The 26,302-nt window shown below is 38.7% G+C and overlaps 2 protein-coding genes across 2 annotated transcripts in view; one reads left to right on the top strand and one right to left on the bottom strand.

Moving 5' to 3' along the window:
- LOC121635104 overlaps positions 1–26,302 on the bottom strand; it is a 65,556-nt gene that overhangs the window by 27,627 nt on the left and 11,627 nt on the right. The gene's annotated exons all lie outside the window — the stretch shown is intronic.
- Positions 953–22,791, top strand: LOC121635105 (cytidine monophosphate-N-acetylneuraminic acid hydroxylase-like). Its single transcript, XM_041978167.1, has 8 exons — positions 953–1,105; positions 2,863–2,875; positions 15,489–15,624; positions 15,840–15,983; positions 18,660–18,834; positions 20,458–20,574; positions 22,046–22,161; positions 22,267–22,791. The coding sequence occupies exons 1-8, from the start codon at positions 953–955 to the stop codon at positions 22,403–22,405; spliced, it is 993 nt and encodes a 330-aa protein (XP_041834101.1). The 3' UTR covers positions 22,406–22,791.

The following is a 26,302-nucleotide window of genomic DNA, read 5'->3' on the forward strand; positions in this document are numbered from 1 at the left end:
TTACTATTCATAGGTTTTGTTAACGTCAACACGTTTTCTGAGATCTAAACTTTATATGTGGCGACTGAATAAAAAGGTTAAATCAGGACATTTAAAAAGTAACTTTTTTTCTGTCTGAAGTTTTTTGCCACTGCATTTGAGTCATTTATGGAAAAGTTGTCAGCGGTGAAGTCTGGAATTTGCATTGTGACTTCACAGCAAGCTGTCATGATTTTTAAATGATTTAGTCATTATCACATGTGTCATGTTAACACAGTAATACTGTAATGGGTAGGTTACCTGTTCCAGAGTTCATGAATAAATAATTCAGCAGCACTGATTTTAAGGTTGTTGATATTGATATTCAGGTTGTTAAGCCTGAGTTATTAAGCATCACCAATAATAATAATAATAATAATAATATTAATAATAATAATAATAATAATAATAATAATAATAATAATAATAATAAAATAGTAAATAATAATAATAATAATAAAAAAGTATAAAATATAATATAATATAAAAAATAGATTAGTTACTTTGATTTTGGCAAGCAAGTCCTGTGTTGTTGAATATTCCATGAGACCCCAGGTGCCTTGAATGAACCTGCCCCTCATCCCAGAAACAAACGTGGACATCCAACTGCTTGGTTTTTGTGGTCGGGTTCAAACTCTCAGCAAACATCAGGTCGAAGGGTCCATTGTTAACTTGAGAGATAAATTAATATGTTAATATGAACTGCTAAGCCAAATTGGGCTATGTTCTGTGACTCCGTCATTGGTCCACGGCAGACCATGGATGGAAATTAAGAATCGAAATTGAAAAATTTGAACAATTCCAGCAGAATTGGAAAGTAAGTCCCGGTTCCAATCGATGCTCGATGCCCAACCCTAGTCCAGCCCTTCTCGAGAACAGTGGTTCCAAAGTCCAAGCTGTGCATTTAGGTGAGTCTAACTATATCTATCCGGAAATGCTCTCGTGCACCAGCTCAGGTTCCTTCCCCGCCAGGAAGGTGATGTTCCACGTCCCTGGAGCTAGCATTTGCAGCCGAGGATCAGACCGCCAGGGTTCCCACCTTTCACCGCCACCCAGCTCACACTGCACCCTATGGCCCCTCCTGCAGGTGAGCCCACAGGGGGACATGTCACCCTTTCAAGCTGAGTATGACCGGGCCACATGGGCTAAGGTCATGGGGCACCAGGCACTCGCCTTAATGTCCCACTTCCAGGCCTGGCCTCAGAGGGGGGCCCGAGTGACACATGTCTGCACAAGGGAAACCTGGATCCATCTTTTTTTCTCATCATAGATGTAAAAGTAAGCAGAGGTGTTCTTAAAGTTCCTTTTTTAAACTTGAATAATGACTTGCAGTCTTGTCTGCTCTGCAGAAAACAGGATGTGGTTATCACTGCTCTTCACGATAAGGGCCATGTGTGATGAATGCTGCGTTTTTACCTTTCTGACTTGCTTGTACTACTGATTCATGTGATCTACGTAATCTGCTCAATAAAGAGGCTGCACAGGGGTTGAGTCTTTGGAGTTGACACCAGACACTCTCTGAGTGCTGAACGACTGTCTCTCCCCATCGCGATGTTGCTGACTTCACTCTTTGTGATTTCTTTGTGTCTTATTTTATGATAGAAAAATACCCATCAATAGAAGTCTATTGAACCGCGTTTTGTTTGCAACAACGTTATTAAAGTTTTTTTTTTTTTTTAAATTGAAGTTTTTTATTAACTTTTCATTTTATACAAAGAACAAACACACATAACACATAAACATACATAAACAACACGGTTGTACCCAACAAAATAAAATAGCATATAATCAATTGGTAGTGGAAAGTCTGTCATGAGATCTGATAAATGACATAAAACGACACCATATTTGGCTTGTTTTAACCTCTATTTTTTGTACACCTTTCTCAAGCCATTTACGCCACAAGAAGGGAGATTTTCCAACACGAATTGCCAGATTATTCCAGATTGAGGAATAGAATTGTTTATAAGGGCAGATAAGTATCTTATGTGCTCTGGTCCAGGCCCATTTTGAATGCAGCAAAATTGGGTCCTGCGTCATTGTGCCAATAGATTTTTGAGAGAGGAGCTGAATGACATTAAAAGGAGCTGATAAAACTTTCTCAACCTTAACCCACCCTAGACTTGAATCTGGTGTTTTCCAATGTCTACTCAATTTACTCATTTCGAATGCAATGTTGTATAGCTCTAAATCTGGAAGTGCCAGACCTCCACTGTCTTTTAAAGCGCATAATTTTCTTAGTCCAATTCTTGGTTTCTTGCCATTCCACAGAAAAGTTTTAATTAGCCCATTATATTGTTTAAAAAATATAACTGATAGTTATTGGTATCATCATAGATATATAATTAAATTGCGGAACAGCAAGCATCACAATGTGAGATTGAGCACCTTCCACTGGTCTAGTTTTACCTTGTGTTTTTGTAACAATGGGTCTAAGTTTATAGAAATAATGTTTGTTAAATCAGAGCATACCCTAATACCCAAATATTTCATCCCAGCAGGGATCCATCTGAATTGAAATGGGGAAATAAGGGTCTGAGAACACCCCTTTGACACAGGCATAGCCTCTGATTTCTGCCAGTTTATTTTATAGCCTGAAATATTTGAAAAACTCTCTATTGTGGAAAGAATTTTTGGAGGTGAGTGGGAGGGATCCCTGACCAGCAGCAATATATCGTCTGCATACAGAAACATCTTATGTTCATCACTTCCCTGCATAACTCCCCGTATATCTCTCTGTGACCTGACTGCCGCAGCTAAAGGCTCTAAGAATAATGTGAATAGAAGAGGGCTGAGTGGGTCCCCCTGTTTTTTTGTTATGTTTTGTTCTGTTCCTCTTTCCAGATGAAAAAAAAAGGTGAGATCACTCCATTGGTTAGAACCACCGCTCTACGGTTTGAGTAAATGATACTCACCCATTTAGTCAAGCTTTTGAAGTTTGAAGGAAACTCCACTCCACCCTATCAAATGCCTTATGGGCATCCAATGATAGAGCTGCTATATAAAATAAAAATAAAAACGAGAGTTTAAAAAAAAGAAAACTAACGAAGCTGTATTGTGTGTTTACAATACAAACTAAAACTAACTAAAATGAAAGCAAAAATGTCCTTTGTTTTCGTTTTTTGTAAATTAATTTCATACATAAGCACTCAGGGTTGATATGAAATTTATTTACTTTGCTCTGCCGGATTTACGCCAGTTGTTTGCATCGTATGCCACCTGAAGGTCTGTGATGTTATGTGTCAACAGCGTGTCTGCCTGTGCCGGCTAGCGTGATTGCTACGGAGAAAATTGGGAGAAAGTGAGGAGAGTCCTATTTGGGATTTTTTTCACTATGACCATGCCAAAGATAAGAGTGCCTTGTGGATAGTGATGTTTTAATGAAGCCCTGTGAATGTGTTGAGTCTTTCTGGTCAATTGCATTGCCAAAAGTGTCATTACTCGAGGCCCCATTTAACAGCTCACTTTGATGTCCAGCAGTCCTGTAAACTACATATTGGTGGAAATGTAAACACAATGATGCAACTGTATTGTAAATCAATAAATATATAAAAATATATTAATAAAGTAATATCTATCTATCTATCTATCTATCTATCTATCTATCTATCTATCTATCTATCTATCGAAGTGTGAGATTTTTCCACAACCTGTTAAAATTATATCAGAAAGAGTTTGTTCAAAAATCCACTTTTAAAGAAAGGCAGAAAACACCAGATATTGAGTAGAATTGACAATTCTTTGTTTAGCCAGCAAAAAGAAAGCAATACATATCTCTTAAGAGGAGGTCTGTCTTAGCCATAGCTGCTGAGCTCTAACACTGGAAATGCACAGTCTTCAGGTTCAGCCAAAAAGTTTTTCACTGCGTCTTAGCAGAAGTTTCAAGGTTCCCTTTTTTCAACCTAGATTCCTCTTTTATGTGAGCTTCTTTCTTAGTCTAGTATCTATTTGACACTCTTTAGCAATTCTAATAATTAAGCTATTTTGAGCTTACTAACAACCTTAACTTGAACTTTGTGCCCAGCATTAAGAAAGCATATGAAATAAAATATTTACAACACTATCTATCAATTTCCCAAACTGCTGATGTCCATTGCTTTCTTCAGTGCTGCATGTGTTATGTCACCTCACTGTCACCTGAAATTACGCAGAGCATTTCTTGCATTTTCCGCAGCTTTTTCACAAGCCCGAATCACATGAGATACTAGCATGAAACAGGAAAAACGGGGCCTCGTTTGTCTTTGGTCACATGATGTTCAAGAAGCTAACAGGACTTCATTTCAAGCTTCATTTGGACATGCCCCCTTCACTTGATGCGGGCTTTGGGGCTTTTGTGTCAGACTAACATCACTACTTGTTGAAGAAGCAGGTGGTACAATATGTGGAGGGGGGAAAACCCACGAATTTGAAAGTCCATTTGAAAAGCTGCACAAGAAGGCTTACCAGGAGTACCTGGACAACGTAGTCCCCCTACCCAGAAAGTGAAACTTCAGCCAGGCCAAGCAATACGGGGAAGGTACGTGAGTCACAGGCACACCCTCAGTTACACACACCGACCATCGCACTAGTTGACCTGAGTGCAAGATTATATCCATCCATTTTCTGCCGCTTATCCGGAGTCGGGCCGCGGGAGTAGCTGCCTAAGCAGGGAAACCCAGACTTCCCTCTCCCTGGCCACATTCACCAGCTCATCCGGAGGGATCCCGAGGCATTCCCCAGCCAGCTGAGAGATGTAGTCCGTCCAGCGTGTCCTGGGGCTTCCCCGGGACCTCTTTCTGGTGGGACGTGCCCGGAACACTTCACCAGGGAGGCGTCAAGGAGGCATCCTGACCAGATGCCCGAGCCACCTCATCTGGCTCCTCTCGATGTGGAGGAGCAGGGGCTCTACTCTGAGCCCATCCCGGATCACCGAGCTTCTCACCCTATCTCTAAGGAAGAGGCTGGCCACCCTGCGGAGAAAACTCATTTCGGCCACTTGTACTCGCGATCTTGTTCTTTTGGTCACTACCCACAGCTCATGACCATAGGTGAGGGTAGGAACGTAGATCGACTGGTAAAATCGAGACCTTTGCCTTTTTGCTCAGCTCCTTCTTCACCATGACAGACCGATGCAGAGTTCGCAGACGCCGCACCGATCTGCCTGACGATCTCCCGCTACATCCTTCCCTCACTCTTGAACAAGACCCAGAGATACGTCAGTGAATTCAGTCAGTGAATTCTAGACTTCATGGACAGGGTTATAGGTTCCTAGGGGTCCATATATAGCAGGGGTGTCAAACTACAGTCCTCGAGGGCTGGTATCCTGCAGGTTTTCATTGTTTCCCTGATCTAAAACACCTGACTGAAATTAATTGGTTATTGTGAAGAAGTTGACTAGAAGCGGTTGGATCCATTTGAGTTTATTCAGGTGTGTTGGAGCAAAGTAATAACTAAAACCTAAGGATAGTGGCCCTTGAGGACTGGAGTTTGACACCCCTGATACATAGTGTTTTGTGTTTCTATTTGTCAACATTTATAAGGAGGGCAGAGACAGACAGCCAGAGGGATTTTTATTATACATGAAGCTGGCATCCGGAGCTCTTTTTACCTCAGAACTCATTTTTGTCTCCGTATCACCTGCTTCACATCAAGAGCAATTTCTTTATTACTATGATACTGAACAATATATGACACTGAACAATCAACAGAATTATCGCGCGTGCAGCTTATACATCTTCACAGAGACATGGCTCACTGAAGCGATACCGGATGGTAACGTGGATCTACCCGGTTTCACTGCTGTGAGAGCTGACAGAGACATTAATGCCTGCGGTAAGAGCAGAGGTGGGGGGCTCATCATATATGTGAACAAACGTTGGTGTTGCCCAGGACATGTCTCAGTGAAAAAGAACTGTGTTGCCATGACTTGGAACTGTTAGCCGTTAGTCTGCGGCCATATTACTTGCCGAGGGAGCTTAGTCACGTGATCGTGCTCTGTGTTTACATCCCGCCTAGCGCGGATGCATCAGCTGCCTGTGAGAAGATACACACAGTAACAGCAAGGCTGCAGACAAAGCACCCTGAGGCGTTTATGGTCATATCTGGGGATTTTAATCATGCTTCCCTGGACTCTACCTTGGCCTCCTTCTACCAGGCTGTAGACTGTCCCACAAGGAACAACAGAACAGTAGACCTGCTTTACTCCAATGTGAAGGATGCCTACAGAGCCACCCCCCTCCCCCCACTTGGAAAGTCTGACCACAACCTGGTATACCTACAGCCACAGTACACCCCCCTGGTCAAAAGGATGTCTAAAACCACACGCTCGATCAGGAAGTGGTCACCTGAAGCAGAGGATGCTCTGAGAGACTGCTTTGACATCACTGATTGGGATGTACTGCTGAGACAACATGATGAGGAGACAGAGGAGCAGACTCACTGTCTGACGGACTACATCAACTTCTCGCTGGACGTAGTCTCCCCCAATAAGACTGTCCGTTGTTATCCAAATAACAAACCTTGGATAACACAAGATGTCAAAGCTGCCCTCAACAGGAAGAAGGTGGCTTTCATGAACCATGACAGGGAGGCAATGCAATTAGCACAGAGGGAGGTGAAACAATGCCTGAAGGTGGCGAGGGACACCTACAGAAGGAAGGTGGAGGATAAACTGAGTGAGAGCCGTATGAAGGAGGTCTGGGATGGTGTCAACACCATCACAGGCTTCAGAGCAAAGGCCATAACAGTGGGGGGGGGGGGGGGCAGTGGAAGAAGCAAACAGGCTGAACATCTTCTTTAACTGCTTTGACCAGCCCACTGTCCTCCCTCCCCCACTGCAGTACACATCCTCCCTGACTTCATCCCCTGTGCAGCCCCCCTGCCAACCTTTACCCCTCCCCCCATCTCAACACCATCCACACATAACAGCTGAACAGGTGAGGGGAGAACTGAGGAAGCTCCACCCATGGAAAGCAGCTGGCCCTGACGGAGTGCCTCCTCATCTGCTTAGGACCTGTGCTGATGAACTGGGGGAACCACTCCAGCATGTCTTCAACCACAGTCTACAGCTAGGGAAAGTGCCTACCTTGTGGAAAACATCCTGTATTGTTCCATTTCCAAAGAAAAAACGTCCTGGTGAGCTAAACGATTACAGACCGGTGGCACTTACATCCCAGCTGATGAAGACGATGGAGCCGCTCATCCTCAATCTCCTCAAGCCCCAAGTGCAGCAGGCCCAGGACCCCCTTCAGTTTGCCTATCGCGCAGGTGTGGAGGATGCTATTCTCTACCTCCTACACCGTGTCCAAGTTCATCTGGATAAGGGAAGAGGCACAGTGAGGATCCTCTTCTTGGATTTTTCAAGTGCCTTCAACACAATCCAGCCCCTGATGCTTCTGGACAAACTGAGGGAGATGCAGGTGGACCCCTGCTTGGTGTCCTGGATTGGTAACTACCTCACAGAGAGACCGCAGTACGTCAGGCTAAAGGACATCACATCTGACACTGTTATTAGCAGCACTGGAGCACCCCAGGGGACGGTGCTGGCCCCCCTCCTCTTCACACTACACCTCAGACTTCTGTTACAACTCAGAGCTGTGTCACATCCAGAAGTTTGCAGATGACACAGCCATTGTGGGGTGTATCAGGGATGATGGAGAGGATGAGTACAGGAATCTGGTCAGTGACTTTGTCACCTGGAGTCAGATGAACCATCTCCAGCTTAACACCTCAAAGACTAAGGAGCTGGTTATTGACTTCAGGAAGTCCAGCCCACAACCACGTCCAGTGACCATCAGGGACGATAAGGTGGAGACTGTAGACAACTACAGGTACCTCGGGTTGTGGCTGGATAACGAGCTGGACTGGACATGCTGTACAGATCACCTGTACAAGAAGGGCCAAAGCCGTCTGTACTTCCTGTGAAGACTGAGATCTTTTAACATCTGCAGGAAACTCCTGTGGATGTTCTATCAGTCTGTGGTAGCTAGTACGCTTTTTTATGCTGTTGTCTGCTGGGGGGGTAACATGACAAAAAGGTGTGCTAACAGGCTAGAAAAACTCATCAGGCAGGCGGGCTCTGTGGTTGGCATGAAGCTGGACTCCCTGAGTGACAGTGGCAGAGAGGAGAACACTAAAAAAAACTACTGGCTATTGTGAATGATGCCAGTCACCCTCTGCACACTGTCATCAGTGCACAGAGAAGCCTGACCAGTAACAGGCTGCTCCTCCCCAAGAGTAGGACCAACCGGCTCAGAGACTCCTTTGTCCCCCGAGCCATCAAACTGTACAACTCTGTATTAGGCAGGGGGGGGAGAAGGAGGGGGGAGAGGGAGGTGTGCAGTCCGCCTGATAGAACACATGCACAATATGTTCTTTATTAATTTTTACCCATACAAACAGTTGCAATAACTTATATGTGCAATAGTGAACTGGGAATCTATACCACCTCTACTGTGAGCAATGCTTGTTTATATTGTTTTATTTAACTTATCTTATTATTATTATTGTTATATTTATTGCATTCTATTTGCTTCTGTTTTGCTTTGTGCTTGTATATATTGTGTCTTGTGCTTGTCCTGCTTTACTGTTGGTGTTGTATTGCTACTGGTACCCAAATTTCCCTGAGGGCTCTCTGAAGGGATTAATAAAGTATTTCTATTCTATTCTATTCTATTCTATACTTTTTCATTGATATTGATAAAGATCCTTTTTGCCCCTAAATGGAACAGCTGACTTGTTAAATTGGACCATTTTCTCACACATACAGAGGTGGAGGTCTTGGATAATGGTGGGCTTCAGCTGGTGGAACTGAGCCCAGTTGATCCTTGTTATATGTCACATAAGCATATCACACATTTGCTTAACTATGTGAGAGGAATCACATCTCCCTGACAAATGAAATGGGGATCTTAAAGATAATCATCAAGTGTTGTTTGTTTTGAGCAACTCATCTGTAAATGTAGCAAAGCTTTGTGATGACATCATGCCAACACCCAAATCTATATATGTGAAATCTGATGAATAAAGTATGAAACGATGCAGAGGTAAGACTAACTAAAGAAGTATACAAGTAGGATCTATAAATAGGTCTAAGACCTTTTAACTTCATCACACCAGTGTGTGAATATACATATATATATACTAGTGCATTGGATTTTGAAAAAGTTTGTGCATATTTTCATAATCATTTTTTCGATGTAAATAACTGTAGATTACAGTATATAACTAAGTGAGCATTTGTCTCTTTCTGTTTTGGAGTTGTGAGCATTTTCTTGAGCATTTGTAATCGGGAAATAGGCCTACATAAACCGGATGACCTTGATAACAAACATTAAAAAGTGCACTGTCAACATTTAACAGATAAAACATACGAAACACAAGCCTAAGAAAATACAACACATAGGCACATCCTAAAAATGCATAATACTAAGAAACAATAAAAAACACCATATAAATAAATAGCAGTAAAAGAGGTAACTAAAACAGTAAGGTGCATTTCTGAGGTATTTCAAAATGCATTGTTCAAGGTCATGACTTAATATAAAGAGATTTAGTGCATTTAATAGCGCAATATTGTTTTCCTGAGGGCAGGCGGTCGAACATCTCTATAGCAGTGTGGCCAGAGAGATCATTGATGATATGTAAAGCTATTGTTAAAAGTTTAAATTTGTAAATGTCCTCCAGGACTGGTAGGTCACAGCCTATTGTCCTGTGAGCAGACAAACTGTTTAAAGTTTTCTTTTCTTCCACAGTGAGATTACCAAACCACACAGTGACAGAGCTGGTAAAAGAATGTTGATACCACCCAGATAAAAGTTTAAAAGAATAGTTTTGCTTTGAGTGAATTGTCTTAATTTTCGTAAAAGAAGAGACGCTGGTGAGAGATCTTTGGAGAGAGTGACACCCAAGAACTTACATTTATCAACCATTTGTACCTCAGAATCATAAATGACAATAGGCAAGTTGTTCTTACTGACTGATCAGGAGAGGAGAGGGGGTTGCAGTTTTATTTAATGAATCATTTCAGTGTAAGCAGTTATCTCTTGGAAGTTTTACTTCTTCTGAATATGTGGCTCTTCAGTTGAAAGCTTATAATAAAATATATCTCTAAACTTCTATAGACCACTAGGGCACTGTGCAAAATTTTATGAAGAGTTTAGTAAACTGCTGGCTGCAATCTGTTTGGATTTTAACTGTGTAATTATTGTTGGCGATTTTAACATCAGTGTAGATAATCCCTAGGACAAAGTGACTTAACATATGGGTAACAGTCTGGAGAACTTTAGGCTGACTCAGCATATAACAGAGCCCACACACATTAAAGGACACACTCTAGACTTGGTGATTTCGAAGGGTTTGGATGTTTCCAAGGTTACTGTGTGTGATGTGGGCCTGTCTGATCATTACTGTGTTTTCTTTGAGTGTACAGTTCCTGTGCACACAAATGTCTCAATGGAGGTGATCACAAAACGCTGTATAACTAAAAACACGACTGGGATGTTTAACCAGGTCTTCTCTTCAACACCTGCCCTGTCAGGCGGTTCAGCCAATTAACTTGTAGCTAGTTTTAATGCTAAAATGTAAAGTATTATGGATATCATTGCTCCTATTAAGGTAAAAGTTGTCTCTGGAAAGAAAAAGTCTCCATGGAGAAATTCCACACTGGTAAAGCATGGAAAAAGAGAGTGTTGGAAAGCGCAGATGGAGAAAAACAAATCTACAGGTTCATTATGACATGTATAAAGAGAAACCTCACTCTTATAATCTACAACGGAAGAATGCAAGAAAGTCCTATTTCTCTGACATTATTAGCAAAAATCTTATTCGCTATTGTTGATAGGTTAACAAACCCTCCTGTGTCAATAGCACTTGAACTTTATTCCACCAAGGCCTGCAATGAGTTTGCCAAATTTTTCATGGAAAAAATCCAAAATATCAGACAAGTAGTTGGCTTATCAACAGCAGGTTCAACAGACATACTGTGTCCATTGAAACCATTTTAAGCACCATGGCACAGTTTAATCCCATCAACAGCAAAGATCTGGGCGACATCTTATTTCAGCTGAACTTCTCCTCATGCTGCTTGGACATCCTGCCCACAGGTTTATTCAAAAAGGTCTCAAAGACTCTGGAGCCAGATCTGTTACAGATTGTGAACTTGTCTTTAATTTCGGGCGTCTTCCCAAAACTTTCAAAAACAGCTGTAATCAAACCCCTGCTAAAAAGGGACAACCTAGACAAGACACAAATGAGCAACTACAGGCTGATCTCAAATCTTCCTTTTCTAAGTAAGATAATTGAAAAAGTTGTTTCTCATCAGCTAAATGACTTTTTAACACAAAACAACTGCTACAATGTCTTCCAGTCAGGTTTTAGATAGCACCACATCACTGAGACTGCTCTGACCAAAGTCATTAATGACATATGTTGGAATACAGATGATGGAAAAATGTCAGTCTTAGTCTTACTGGACCTCAGTGCTGCATTTGATACAGTCGACCACAATATATTACTTAAACGACTGGAGAACTGGGTGGGCCTTTCTGGCACTGCGCTACACTGGTTTAAATCTTATTTAGAGAATAGAAAGTACTTTGTGTCAATAGGTAACTTTACATCTGAGCAGACAAGAATTACATGTGGAATTCCCCAAGGTTCCATCCTGGGGCCTCTTCTGTTTAACATCTACATGCTCCCACTGGCACAGGTCATGAGGAAAAACAAAATTAGTTACCATAGCTATGCAGATGACACATAGATGCAAGACCTGGAAAAACTAGTCATTCATTCATTCATTCATTCAGTTGAGTCACATGTGTTTAATGTCACTGTTAACAGGGATGTTTTCTAGAAAATTTTATTTACTATCTATTCAATGGCCATTTTGATTACAAGCTAATGCCTCTTTCATCATCTTGCACCTTCAGCCATATCACACTAATGATGGTTTACAATGGATTTACCTAAAGTTTTAACTCAAGATGAACTTTAAAACTTGTTGGCATCAAACAACTAATAATATTCGGTGTCTCCTCCAGTTACCCCACTCTGAGAATCTTGTCAAAAAGGAGGCCAGATGCTCCTATATATGTTGGGGAAACATCCAGGCCAGTGTTTTGGTTAGTGGCATGATGAAACTCTATTGAACACATAACATTTATCAATCTATATGTGTTTCAACCTACATTTATTCACATCATCTTCTTTATGCCAACAGGTATTTGGAGCAAAGCCAGGTCAAGCTGACCAATATTAATGTCGTTCCTTTTGGTGTTTGGCAAAATGTAAGCTTCCCATGTACTGAAGGGTGATTCAAGGGCTTATTGATATTACAAAACAATTGGAAGTATGCCACACTTAATATTTTTCTTTAAATAAATTATTACAATGAGATTGTAAAGAAATTAATTTATTTTTGAATCTTTCAGATTGATGAACACCTGAGATTTATGATTCTGATGGATGATGCAAAATCTTCTTTAACAGGGTTCCAACATACACAAACATCCCCATGTCGTACAATCAACCACTTTAAAAATCCAATGACTCACATGACTTACCTGCTGTCACAAAGTACTCTGTCCATGGATTTGCACAACACTGATGTTAGGGCTCTGTGTTGGCAAGGTAATTGACTATCCAACGTGTACCCTGCCTCTCACCTGCCAATGGCTGGAATAGGCTCCAACTTCCCCGGGATCCTGAATTGAACTCAGCGATATAGTGGTAAATGTTTTAAAAGATTTTACAATCAGGAGATTGACAGGTGAGGGTGTTAGGACTGTATAAAAGGAGCGTTCACCAAAAGACTAAAGGCTGTTACATACCCTGCAAGAGCAGAGAAACTTTGTTCTTGACATAATTTTGTCCTCACAGCTCTGGTTGTAGAGTTCTGTTTTCTCCTTTATTTGATCAGATAAAACCTCACTATGATTAGAAATCCCTTATCATTATTTCTTTTAACTTGTCCTGTCCAGCATCATAGCAAGCAGAATGATGATGATCTGGCTGCTGTGTTGTGCTGAACAAATTTAATTTCCCAAGGGGAGCTTAATGGATATAAGACTCTTCTTGATAATCATATTTTGTATTAAAATTATTATGTATTTATTTATTTTGAATGATAGAATTTAAATAATATTACTGGACCTGCCTGGTGGGGACAGAAAAAAGACATGCGAACAGAAATGAAAAGATGACGTTTTCACACGTCATTTATACACACAAGGATATTATGTCTGTGCATTTCTCACAAACACCAGTGGTGAAGGCTTCATATCTGAAGCATGTGAACCATGCAAACTGTGGCATGTGAGCAGTGAACAAGAACTACACCCCCTTTATCCAAGTACAAAGCATATTATATGAAGACTAAATTATATACTCCACATCAGGGGTCCCTGATGCAGCCCTTCTCCAGCACACTTGAATCAAATGGCCTGATTCCCTCATCCGCATGCCATTCAGCTCTGCAGAGGGACATTCATTTGATGTGTGAAGTGTGTTGGAGAAGGGATGCATCAAAAAGTTGCAGGACAGTAGCTCTTGAGGACTGGACGTGGGCACCACTGCTCTACATGCATACTCAGTCATTTAAAATGAATGGCTGTGTCCAAACTTTTGACTACACATACATGGCCAATGATCCTGCGGCCAAATTATATAATAAAGGAAGAAACCACTGAAAGTCATTTCCTTAGGATTTAGAAAATTAGATTAGGTGCTATGATTGCTGCCATGTAGATTTAATTCCAGATGATTTTTCTTGGTTAAGTACTTTCCTCAGCTACATATACAATTTGATTAGACCCATATTTTTTCCAAGGAAGGATGTGGCATTGTTCTCTAGTTTGTGCAATAACCAACATCTATAGCGCAAAAAATATATCAGGGGGTCTGGCAAAATCTAAATACAAGTATGCCACTGTATCCATCAATTTACCCTGAAACTGTATCACACAAGGAGGAAGGGATGCATTAAATATTTGCAGATACATGCTCGTCACAGATAGACAGAAAGATATGAAGTTCTTATTTCTCCGCTTGCTTAGTACAGAGCGTTAGGCAGTAGGATAAATAACTTCAGTGGTAATGTGAGGTATCAGGAAATAACTGAGGCAAGGATCACAGAAAACCTTCACATTTTACGATTTTTTTTTTTTTTTTTTTTTTTTAGCTTTCTCATTGAACATTTGCCAAAGCTTCATTTTAGCAACTTTTAGACCTACAGGATTGTCATGTGTTCATATTTGGTTACATTTGTGTGGTAGTTTTCTCCAGATACATGCTTGTCACAGATGGACAGAAAGACATGAAGTTCTAGATGAAACTAGTCAACGTCTTGGCATCTTAACTGAAATGTCAGACATTTAAACATGAATCCAGACTGTCAACACCATTTGTGATGACCTGTAGGTGCATTGCATCTAGTATTGATAGAGAGGCAGAAATCAGGATTTTAGAGAGGCATATGCATCCTTAAGTACTTAAATACCTGGAGAAGAACTAGACTACAACTGTAGAATAAAGGGATGAAAAAATAAAGACTTGGAAATTAAGATAAAGACAAATAAAAGGAAGCAATAAAGAAAGTGAGAAACATTTCAAATTTTTTTAAATATGAGCCTCATCTTTCTCTGTTCCAGTTGCTGATAGCCCAACACTACAGATCAGTGTTTTTCCTGTTACCATTTACTGTTGGTGCAATCACGTCATCATTTTCCTCCACAAAAGGATAACTAGCAATATGCAATTATAGAGCAGTTATATCTGTCCCTTATAAATTGATGCTAAAGGGGAACCTCATGTTGTTGTCAGGGGATTTTAACTGAGCTGCAATATGTGATGAGTTAGGAATAAGTTGTCAGTTCCTGTAAAAGCCTGCATGGAAATGTGAGCCTTCCAAATTATTGTGATTTGTGATTCTCTGCATCTCTACTTAGAGATCCTGTTATTCATCCTTTTATTCATTGTTGGGCGGCTTTGGCTCAGGAGAAAAGACAGGAAGGTTGGTGTAACCAGGCTTCCCCTGCCTACATGTCGAAGTGTCCTTGGGCAAGACACTTAACCCCACATGGCTTCCTGATGTCCCTATAGGGGTGTGTATGAATGCGTGAATGTGCTTTGAATGGTCAAGCTGACTGGAAAAGTGCTATATAAGTACAAGTCAATTTACCCCTTAAATCTTGTGTTTTTAAGGGAACTCCCATGGATATTTGACAGGGCCATCCACTGTATTAAACCTAAACAGGGTTTAAGGTCTTATCATCAACACAGATTCTACAATGCTTTGCTGATGTCAACAATCTAAACAACAATAGGACTAAGAGTGGAGGCAATGTTTCCTTATTTACGTATATAGTGCAAGAAAAGCTTGAATTGTCAGATATGATTGGAGCCAAGTGTGAGAAGAATCTAGAAACTCCTGATAAGTCACTTGTGTGCTGCACCCTTAAAATGACACAAATGGTGTGCATCTGTTTCTTTTGCAGATTCCTGGAAGGCAGAGTTTATTAAGACCGAGAGAAAGAAGCTACTGAACTACAAATCTATGCTGGTGAAATCCCTCCAGCCGAGGATCTACTGCCCTTTTGCTGGTTGTTTTGTGGAGGCTCATCCGTCAGACAAGTTAGTTTGCCAACTAGTTTGTAGAGTTTGTATAGAGAGGTTGGCTAGGGTCTGTGTAATATCAATCACTGATAAAGTAAAACCAAATAAAAGAGGTAAAATGACATTTACACTGTTTTTACCAGCTTAGCACAAACAGGTCATATGTCAAGAGGTATCAAAAGGCTGATTCTTTCTAAAATTTTCTATATTTCCTTGTCTTTACTCTGTAAAAGGTACATAAAGGACACAAATGTTAAAAACCATGCAGAGGACCTCAATGCACTCATCAATAAGCTTGCACTGGACATCAAGACGTGGACGCCTAAGCCAGGGGCTGTGCTGGACCTCACCCTCGCTCTGAAAGACCCAACTAACAGGTTGATGACAGCTCAAAAACTGCTTCTGTATTCTACATTTAGTCCAAAATGGCAGAGGAAAAACACTTTGTACAAGTCAAGTTTTGATATAGAGTTAAGCCGTTGATTTCTCTGCTTGCTTAGTACAGAGCGTTAGGCAGTAGGATAAATAACTTCAGTGGTAATGTGAGGTATTAGGAAGAGACTCAGAGGCAAGGATCACAGAAACCCAGAGTGAAGACATGCGCAGCAGCTGAGTAGTGATCTGTAAGGAGAAATTAATGATGCACATAAACTACTGAAACAGACAAACAAACAAAAGCAGAAGTGGGGCTAACTAGAGACAATACAGACATACTGTACAGCGTAAATCAAATCAAATCAAATCAAACTTTATTTATATAGCATATACATAAAAATAGCAACTCAAGGTGCTTTACAGAGAGTAAAATCCCCCAGAACCCCAACCCAATAGCAGCAAGCCCACCCCCCACCCCTTCCCATCAAACACACACACATCACAGAGGGTAAAAGCAAGTTAAAAGGACCAAGGAAGAGTAAGAGTGTTTGGACTTTTAAACTTTCTTGTTCTTCAGACTCCTTAAAACTCCTTAAAAGAGATACACACCCCATGTTGAAGCAAAAAGTTTCACTCTGAGCTGATATGACTAGGGTGTATGCTCAAGTTCTGGCTTAGCTGAAGCCCCAGCTCTCGCGATCAGTTTGCCCCCGGAAAAAGGTCACTTTAACGGCAGATGTAGTCCTTGCACAGCAGATATTAAATTAATTACAAGAAGCAAGATATTCTGTTTTCTCCTCTCAGCATAAGTCTGAATGGAAGGCAATTTAAATACTGTAGGGGAAGGAGTTTAAGGAGTTGCTCGCTCTTACAAGTCTCTATGAACTTCCTTGGGGGATGCTCATCATATTTAATGTACTGCCAGGTGCATAAACCTCTTACGTTGGACAGTAGGTGTGCAGCCTGTCTTCCTATTTCAGGCTGTTGAGGCAAAAAGTTACTCTGTCAAGGATTGAGGAGTCTGGTTCTGAAGTGAAGAATGATTACAAGTTTATTGAACACAGAATTAAAATACAAAGAATAGAAAGAATAGAATTGCAATCCGAGAGACTGTTCAGAGGTCTGACGGCACAGAGATCTGAAGAGAATATGATAAGAAACACACAGGCAGCATCTTTTAAGCAGAATGATCACGTCACAGCACATCATATATCTTGTAAGATAAAAACAAAGAGACTGTCTGTTCCTCACACAGGATTAGACACTTATTGAGCACATAAACAACCCCAGTGACATTAAGGCAGGATGCCCTGCTGGGTCATCCTGAAGATATCTGGCTAGTATCCAGATAAGTCACACAGGTCAGTGTGAACTGCTATAAGGAATGCATCAACTTACGATAGCAACAGGCTACTCAGCATTAAACTCAATTACCTAGAACTTAAACAATCTGTTTACCCTGAGAGTGATCAGTAGACACAATATAGTAAAAGGGAATAATATGAAATTTCCACAACAAGGCTTTCCACTCTAAAATAGGTCTGGAGTACAGGAATTCTAACTTTTGTAGTGGATTTGGAGAGAGACCATCAGGAAGCTAGATACAAAAAGAAGATAAGTGGCTAACAAAGCACAGTCAAACTGATCAATGAGTTAACCTAAAGAGGCTAAAAAATGTATAACAGCACAAAGTATGTGGCCTTTTTTAGGCTTAACTAAGGCATTTTAAACCCTCGCCAGTAAGTTTGTATTTCTGATCTCAGCCAACCAGGAACTGACATTGTCATTGTAAAATGCTGTGTGTAAGTGTAACCATGGCAACCAGCCAAATGGTATCCATAGAGGTGAAAATGATGTTGTATAAAAACTGTAATTTGGCCTTTACAATTATAATTGTTTTTCTACTCGTAACCTTGTAATGTCATAGCATTAAACCAACCAAGAAATGGATAAAAGTGAAAGCAGTGGGCTGAGGCCTGGGTGCCATCCACCCTTCCAGTTTACCTTTTTACGGGGACTTTGTGGCTTGTTAAACCAAATACTTGAACATGTTGTAATGATTGAAGATCTTCTTACATTTTCATCACATATTAAAGTGATTTTTTTTTCTTTTCATAGCTACCACCACTAGGTAATACTGGGAGTAAACCAGCTTATAAGTTTCTCGCCTTGTACTTGTTCACTCACTAAAAGTTCATGTAGATTCTATATAAAAAAAATAAAAATTAAAAAAATAAAAAACACACAGCATGAGAAGACTTGTCAAAAATCTCATTTCCAGTTGCTGCAGTGTAGTTTTCAACCTGTGAATGAAAGTGCTTTTCCTCAAGTTAAACACGAGGTGGCACCATGTGTATATTAAATTAAACATGGATAATCCAGTATGTGAAAATTCCATTTCATTTAACTTTGACATTTTCTGACATTCAAATTATGACAGACATAGATGTTTTTCTTTTCTACTGAGTTAAGCTGAGACTTAGAATTTTATTATGCTATTTCACAGTGGAGTACAAACCATGAAGAACAACAATTTGTACAGACAGTGTAAATGGAACTAAAATATTATTTAAACCAGCTAAACTGACTTGAAATATCCAGAAAATAGAAAAAAAATGTATTTATTAACCATGTAAGTTCAACATATACTTTTTTCCTTTTTCTATGTCCGATCACAGCGAGGCCATCACTAACCCCCCAGCCAATACAAAAATCTACAAGGACAGCTGGGAGTTTGAGTTGTATGTGGATGAACTGAACAGCGCCATCGGCTGTGAGATATTTAAATATCATAGTTGGATCCAGTTTTATTACACTTGGGCAGGCTTTCAAAAGTACAACCTTGTTGTGCGGGTAAATATACTTCATAAAAAAAAGTTGCCTCTGGTTTTCTTCAGCACCTGTCGCAGAAGCTTTTGGCTCTTCCTTGGAATAAACTTTCCTGAGTGCTTCAGCATAATGTCTGAGCTTTGGTGGTGCATGCTTGATTATTTCTCTTTTTTTTCTTTTTTAAAGTTTCATTGTGGCATAATGGATATGTGGCACTAAACCCCAACCCCACTTGTTTCTGTGACTATGTAAAATGGTTTAAATGAATGTTTGCTTTCTCAACACGCATGTTGTCTGTAAAGTCGAATAAATCCACCAAAATACCTACAATCTAAATCAATGACATGATCTACAAAGAACTAGAAAATATCAAACCACCACTTGTTAATTTTATACTTCGTTTATTGTTATTTCTTCTTTGTAGAAATAAAATGGATATTTGAATTCCCAAACAAGGTTTCTTTTGCTCTGTAAGACTGAAAGGGTCATTTTAGTAAAGTACTTAATCATGAGTTCGACTAGAAGAATATGATCTAATAAATAAATTATAATAATGATCATTTAATTTTATCTCAGTGAACAAAACTTTAAATAGAGGTGGAGATGTGGAATGTGTGGAATTTACCTGCTGAAGAACAACTGATCCCTTTACTATAAAAAAGAGTAATTATTTGAGGTGGGAGCATTTTAAAAGATATGTTGGATCTAACCAGCTCAAGTTTTGACATCATGTGACCTTACTGTTACTTTGTCATATTTTCTTAACCTGCATCTAACTGTTCCTGTCTATCTTCACTCTGTGTTCAAATTGAAAACATAAATTAAACATGGATATAGTAATCATTTGCAAGATGCGCTGAATGAATTTGATATTTTAGTTGCTTTTGTGATTTGATATGATTGCATTAGATATCTTCTCATATCGATTGCTGGCTGTTGAATCAAATGAATTCTAAACTGCATTTTGTATCAATATATTGTGATATTGGCAAATATTTAATTATCTCTTGAATGGATATAACATTGTATTGTGATCAAATACAATAACATAAAGTTATTATGACATTTTTTAATTTATCTGCATTAAAATACTCCAGTTAAAGAGAACATTATACTGCGGTATAAGAACAAACCTGGAATATTAACGGTTTCCACTGACCTGATGTTAATATCTGCATCTCATGGGCCCATTGCTGATCCCCCTGCTCTTCTTATATGAACAGTTAAAGATAAAAATAAAAAAATGCACTCAAATATCAGATGTTGAGAGACAATTAAGTAATGTTCTTATAATTATGTTAAGTGTCAGTTCAGTTAATAAATTTAAATGTTTGGTCTATGTGCATCAACTTCTTGGATTGATGCATCTGTCATCTAAAATTTGAATGGAAGAAAGAAGTTTATGTTTTTAAAAAAAAAGGGTCTCAGATTATAAATCATGAGCAGAATTACAGCTCCTTCAGCTGGTCGTACTTCAGCCCCTGTTGCAGAGTTAATCCCTTACAATGGGGGTTGGGTATTAGCTGACAACTGTGCTCTGATTTCCTCTAGCTATGGCTAATATAACTACAAAGTCATTATCTTTTCTCTTGGATATCTCGCTTTTATTGATTGTAAATGTCTTTCATTGCCAATTTGTTCATTTAGGTGATTGAAACTGATGACGACTTTGAACCCCTCACTGATGGTTACGACTATCTGGTGGACTTTTTGGACCTGTCATTCCCATCCAGTAGGCCTGACAGAGAACACTCCTATCTAGAGGTGAGTCAACGGTATTATTTTCACTTCATTAACCAATGATTTATTAATAGGTTCTGTGCAATCAAGAGATGTAAACTACCCAGCAGATCTCCAAATATCCTCTGTTGAGATGAAAAAACCTCCAGGAAGGAACATTACTCAACCAATCTGCTTTTAAAGCTTTGTCCATACAATGCTTTTATATATATAACTTTGTAAATAACCATAAGATAATTAGTAAAAATGCTAATTTCACTAACATCAAATATGAGAATAACTTCAGTCCTGGCAGCTGAACAGACGTCTTCTGTAACTACAAATATACTGCTGGTGTCACAACTAGCAAAGTGAACATAGCACATGGAAATCATGAACAGGGGCGGAGCCAAGGGGTGGCCATGGCAATCAAATGATAAAGGGGAATGGAAAAAATACTTCGATAGCCTAATCAATCTCATGAATCATATAGGAGTGAGTAAAATAAAAAATAATTGCAAAATCATTTGACTTCTAGAAAATTTAATTAAAAATGTGAAATAAAATTAAATCAGAAGTATATTTCATTTAGGAGTGTGAGGGATTGAGGCCAAGGATGAAGAGAGCACAGGAGGTTTTATTTTAAGAAAAAGTCATTTGACATTTAATTTTACAAAAAAAAAATACAAATTCCAAAGTAAAAGTTCTGGGCCCATAAAAGAGGTCAAATAAACAGAACATCAACTGAAAACTAACTGACCTCACAAACTGACACACAAACGAAACTATATACTCTGGCTGATCAGACCATTTTGACACAAGAGGGAAACATAACTTTCTTCAACTAACTTAATAAACTTAACTAATTCACAACAGAACTTAAACAATATAGACGCTTAACTTATTTTGAAACGAAAATCTATATAATAATTCTACATAAAGAATAAACAAAGTAATACAAAACAACAGAAAATCTAAACCCCTCTCCCACTATCTTGTTGTGAGATGGATGAGTCCAATTAGGCTGCAGCCTCTCAAAGGAGATCCACCTCAGCTGGGACTCTCTTAGCAGGCTTGTCTCCCACAGAGCAACTTCCCCAGGAACTGGTAACTCAAGAGAAAATGCATATTAACTGAAAGTAAACCAAAATAAATAGGTGACAAGAATGAGTCAACTAAAAGTGTGCACCAATTAATTAACCACCCCACCAAACCTGCTAAGAAAAATGTGAAATATAAAAAAAATGGTAAATATTACAAATATAATGTATATTGAATTAACTGAAATGAAGAAAAAGGTTACCAGACCAGGCTCAATGTGTGTGGCTGCCTAGGCGGAGGAGTACATTAGATATAAAATAAAAAAAAAAATAAAAAAATAAAAAGAAAAGAAGCTCCCTATGAAGATTTCCTGGGTGTATAACTGGTCATCAGTGCTTCTTTCTTAAGAAGACCCCCATTTTGAGTAAATTATGAAAACAAATAGAGAACCAATGTTTTTATCTCCTCTTTTAAGATTAAGAACAGGGTTGGCGTGATGAGGTCCGTGGTGCTGCATGGCCGCCTCTGGGATGATCTGTACATCGGCTTTCAGAACCACATCAGCCGAGACCCGGACATTTACCACCACAAGTACATGCACACACAATTTATTTATGGAACAAAATATGGATAACACAGACTTCCTTCTTTTCAATTTTGTGTTTTGTAAATGTTCTGAGGTGTTTTTTATTCCAGGTTCTGGAATCACTTCCAGATAGAGCTACCACTTTGCAAGCCAGACTGGGACCAGTTTCTGCAGCAGGTGACCCCCATCCAGGACACAGAGACAGCGTATGATGAGTCTGGGATATTAAGCTACTGTACCGTGTTATAGATGTGCAATGTGTATTTGCGATGATGTGATGTCCTTAAATTTGAAACTACTTATATTTTTAAGCTGGTTACTGTTCCCAAAAGGTGGGGGGGCTGTGTGTAATAATTTAGGAAATCTTAATAATGACTAATTTATTCACAATTGAACATAGAAAACAGATCAAATGTTGAAAGTTATAAGTGATAGGGAGCCATACCGTTTAAGGCTTTAAAAACAAGTAATACAATTTTGTACTAAGTCTTAAAAATGATGCCAGAGCAGTTAGGTTTAGGAATAACTGCCAGTGCCAGTTAACCTATCGTTTCCTCCCTGTAAGCAACCGAGCAGACAGACAAATAACTTCCTTGTTGATCAGGAAATGGCTTCATCATAGATGAAGGTCTCTTAGCAACATCTTAGAGATGACAATTTTTTCTATTATAAAATGTGATAAGTAATGGGTTTTCCATATAGAGTATCAGAATAAACACTACATATTCTAAAACTGTAAACCTTGTGGATGGGATAGAAATGCTTGGAAATTTTTAGACCACCTAAAGGGAAAGCTATTGACCACAATTTACTCCACAACATTAGAAACTACTGTTCACAAGAAATTATAATATGCATCTGTAATAGCACTCAAGAGTGCCTGGATTTACTGAGACGCAGAACTTCAGGATCAAGAAGTGTGTGTGTGTGTGTGTCTTGTGGACTTCTTTTGGAATAAAAAGACTGGATTTATATTTGTATAGGAGGTGTTTTGCCAAATCCCCACACAAGTTGTTAAATTTGGAACAATAAATAAGTTATCAAAAAGTTTGGTTTTGACATAATTTATGTGTAATTATTTCTATTTAGAATGTCCTTCATAAATTAAATGGTTGTCCCAAAGTAAACAACAAATGCATATAAGTGATACTGTTCTTTGTGCAGACTAGAAATCATTCTTTGTGTACTAGAATAAAAAAATGCAGATCACACAATTTCCATTCTAATTTTAATTTTAAAGCTAAATGTGTTTTCACTAAAGTTAACCAATTAGATTTCACAGTTTATTTAAATATTTCATGTCCTCCAAAAGATAAGGGAGTTCATCTTAAAACCTTCAGAACATTTTTCCTCAAAGGACTTTCTGTTATATTTAATGGTAAGACACTGGATTGAACAAATCACATACTTAATAAAAGTGTGTATTTATCTGTCCATTCATCCATTGGCTATATCAGCATTAGAATTAGAATTAGAATTAGAAAACTTTATTATCTCCTTGAGGGGCAATTTGTTGTGCAGCCAGCAATGACAATGAAAATGACGCCACATTCAATTTAAAAATAAAACAAGCAAACAAAACAAAACAAAACAACAACATCACACAGGTTAATTTAAACACCCACTATTCATTAAGCCAATGGAAGCCGGAATAAATGAATTTTTTAGTCTATTTGTCCGGCACCGTGGCATATTCCACTGTAGGACAGCAGAAAGCCTGGAGCCTATCCCAGCTGCTATTAGGCAAGAAACATATAACATGGACAGGTGTGTGTATTCAGTCATGTTTGACAAAAGGTTTAAAATATCAGCACATTGCAGGGGGAAAAATTTTTGTTTTTACTGTGTCTTTAGTAACAACATCATAGTGTTAATTCTAATGCTCGTAATTGCAAGCTAACAACCCAGTCAAAGCTTTCCTTCTGATAGAAGTAATTATGTTTATGCAAAGGAAAAAATGCAACCCATATCAGTAAGCATATTAACCTAGTATCATTCCAGAAATACCTTCATTTTGTTAACCTGTATGCTGCGAGCCTCCTACACTTGACTTAATATTTAATTTTTGATAAATGTCATTTTTAATGACTTGCTGTAAATAAGTTATGATTCTGTCATTCCCAGTGGTGAAAATCCCATTTCATTTTTTGGATGGACAATAAACAGTAACATTTTTATCCATGTACTTCCAACAGATTCTGAAAGCTAAGAAACACAGCTTTGCACTGATATATGACACATTATGGTAGGCACCACTTATATATTGTACATCAGCCAACATCACCTTTAGCTGTAATGAGTAATTACCAGGGGATGCCTGCTGTCTTGTCTGCTTAGATGACTGTATCATAAAATCCAAGGAATTTAAAAGCCATACTCACCCTTTATCTACCAGCATTTAGTAACAGCTCTGATTTATAGCTTAAACTGACAAATGCTCTCCCCCTCTCCTCTGGACAATTTCATCGCTTTATTAAATTTGGAAAACCTGTAGATGAGCATGGAAATTTATTCAGAATATAAAAATGTATGTTGTATGATGTATCCAAGAGTTTTTAATGTGAACACAAATCAATCTTGACTCACAGATAAAATTAAAAACTAATACTACAGTTCATAACATTTTTTTCCCCTGAATGTAGAGAGGAAGGCCAATGCTGGCCTTTAGTGCAGGATCACCACCTGTCCTGCAGGTTTTAGACATTTTCCTGTCTCTTTAATGACCCTTTAATAATTTGACTCAAGTGTATTGCAGCAGGTAAACATGAAAAGTCTGCAGGACAGTGGTTCAACAGGTTCACATTTTGGTGATGCCTGCACTAGTGTAAACACTTTTAAATCCATGTAAAAACACTTTTTTCTTATGCGCCTATGCATGAAATCTCCATGGTCACTTTAAGCCTAATCTGCTTTTGATAATTTATTGTGATTTTTTTTCTATTTTTTGCTGCCTTTTACTACTATTTAATACTTTAATGTTTTTATGTAAAGCACTTGGACATATACAAATACTTTGCCAAATAAATTAGGATACAAATACATTTTTTTAAAGGGCTTGAGATGACTAAATAAAATATTAATTTTTAAACTAATTTAAACTTGCAGGCCCAACAACTATTCCTTACATGACATGTCTACATACATATCTAACAAACAGACCCAGTAAAACCACAGTTAACATTACTATATTATTGTTAATATATATATATATATATATATATATATATATATACATATATGTGTCTGTGTGTGTGTGTGTGTATGTATGTGTGTTTACACAATATATACATAAATTATGTATATATTTATATTTTGTGTTTACACATGGTGTGGTGGGGGGGGGGGGGGGGGGGGGGCAACTTTATTGAAGGGTGGGGGATCGTGTCCCTTTTGTTCCCCCCCAGTACTTCTGTGATCTGTGATGGCTTAACCCCCACAATGGTAATGTTTGTCACATTTTTTTTTTCATTATACATTTATTTGCAGATAAATATTAAACAGTATTTGTATTCATGAGAGAGACCATGATGGGTGTGTTTTTAAATTGCTATGTCATATAGTGTGTGAAAACTTGTTTTACTTTAATATGCATACATTTTTTTCATCATGTAAAGCACTTTGTGTTGCCTTTGGCAAGAAAAACGCTTTATAAATAAGGTTTGATGTGAAATGATTAGCAGCTGCACTTTAATTAACCACTGAACAGCCACTGACAGAACAAGACAAATCCATTTTCAATAAATATAAATTCATGAAAAAATATAGAGGCAAACATTCCACTCTTGGAATAGCTTGAATAATGAGACATCTACACATAACACACATTAAGTTATTTATTTGATGGTGTACAAGGTGTCCTACTTAACAGACATTTAAGATGACTATGAATTGTCTTCATTTTTATTTAACTATAACATGCTAATATAGCGTTAACTCTGTACATTTAAATAGTTTCTACCAGCTTTAAATGTCCAACATTTACCTAACTTTCTGTTTCTCCACTCTAACCAAAGATGTCTTTTTTAAAATTCCGCTACCTGACTCTCACTCCACAAGACCCTTTTTCTGCTGCTGCTGCTGCTGCTGCATCATCTTCTTCCTCTCTTTCGCCACTCTTTAATTCGCGGTTGTCTAGCAACCAGCTCA

Source organism: Melanotaenia boesemani, chromosome 23 (assembly GCF_017639745.1).
Source record: "Melanotaenia boesemani isolate fMelBoe1 chromosome 23, fMelBoe1.pri, whole genome shotgun sequence".
In the NCBI taxonomy this organism is placed as follows: Eukaryota; Metazoa; Chordata; class Actinopteri; order Atheriniformes; family Melanotaeniidae; genus Melanotaenia; species Melanotaenia boesemani.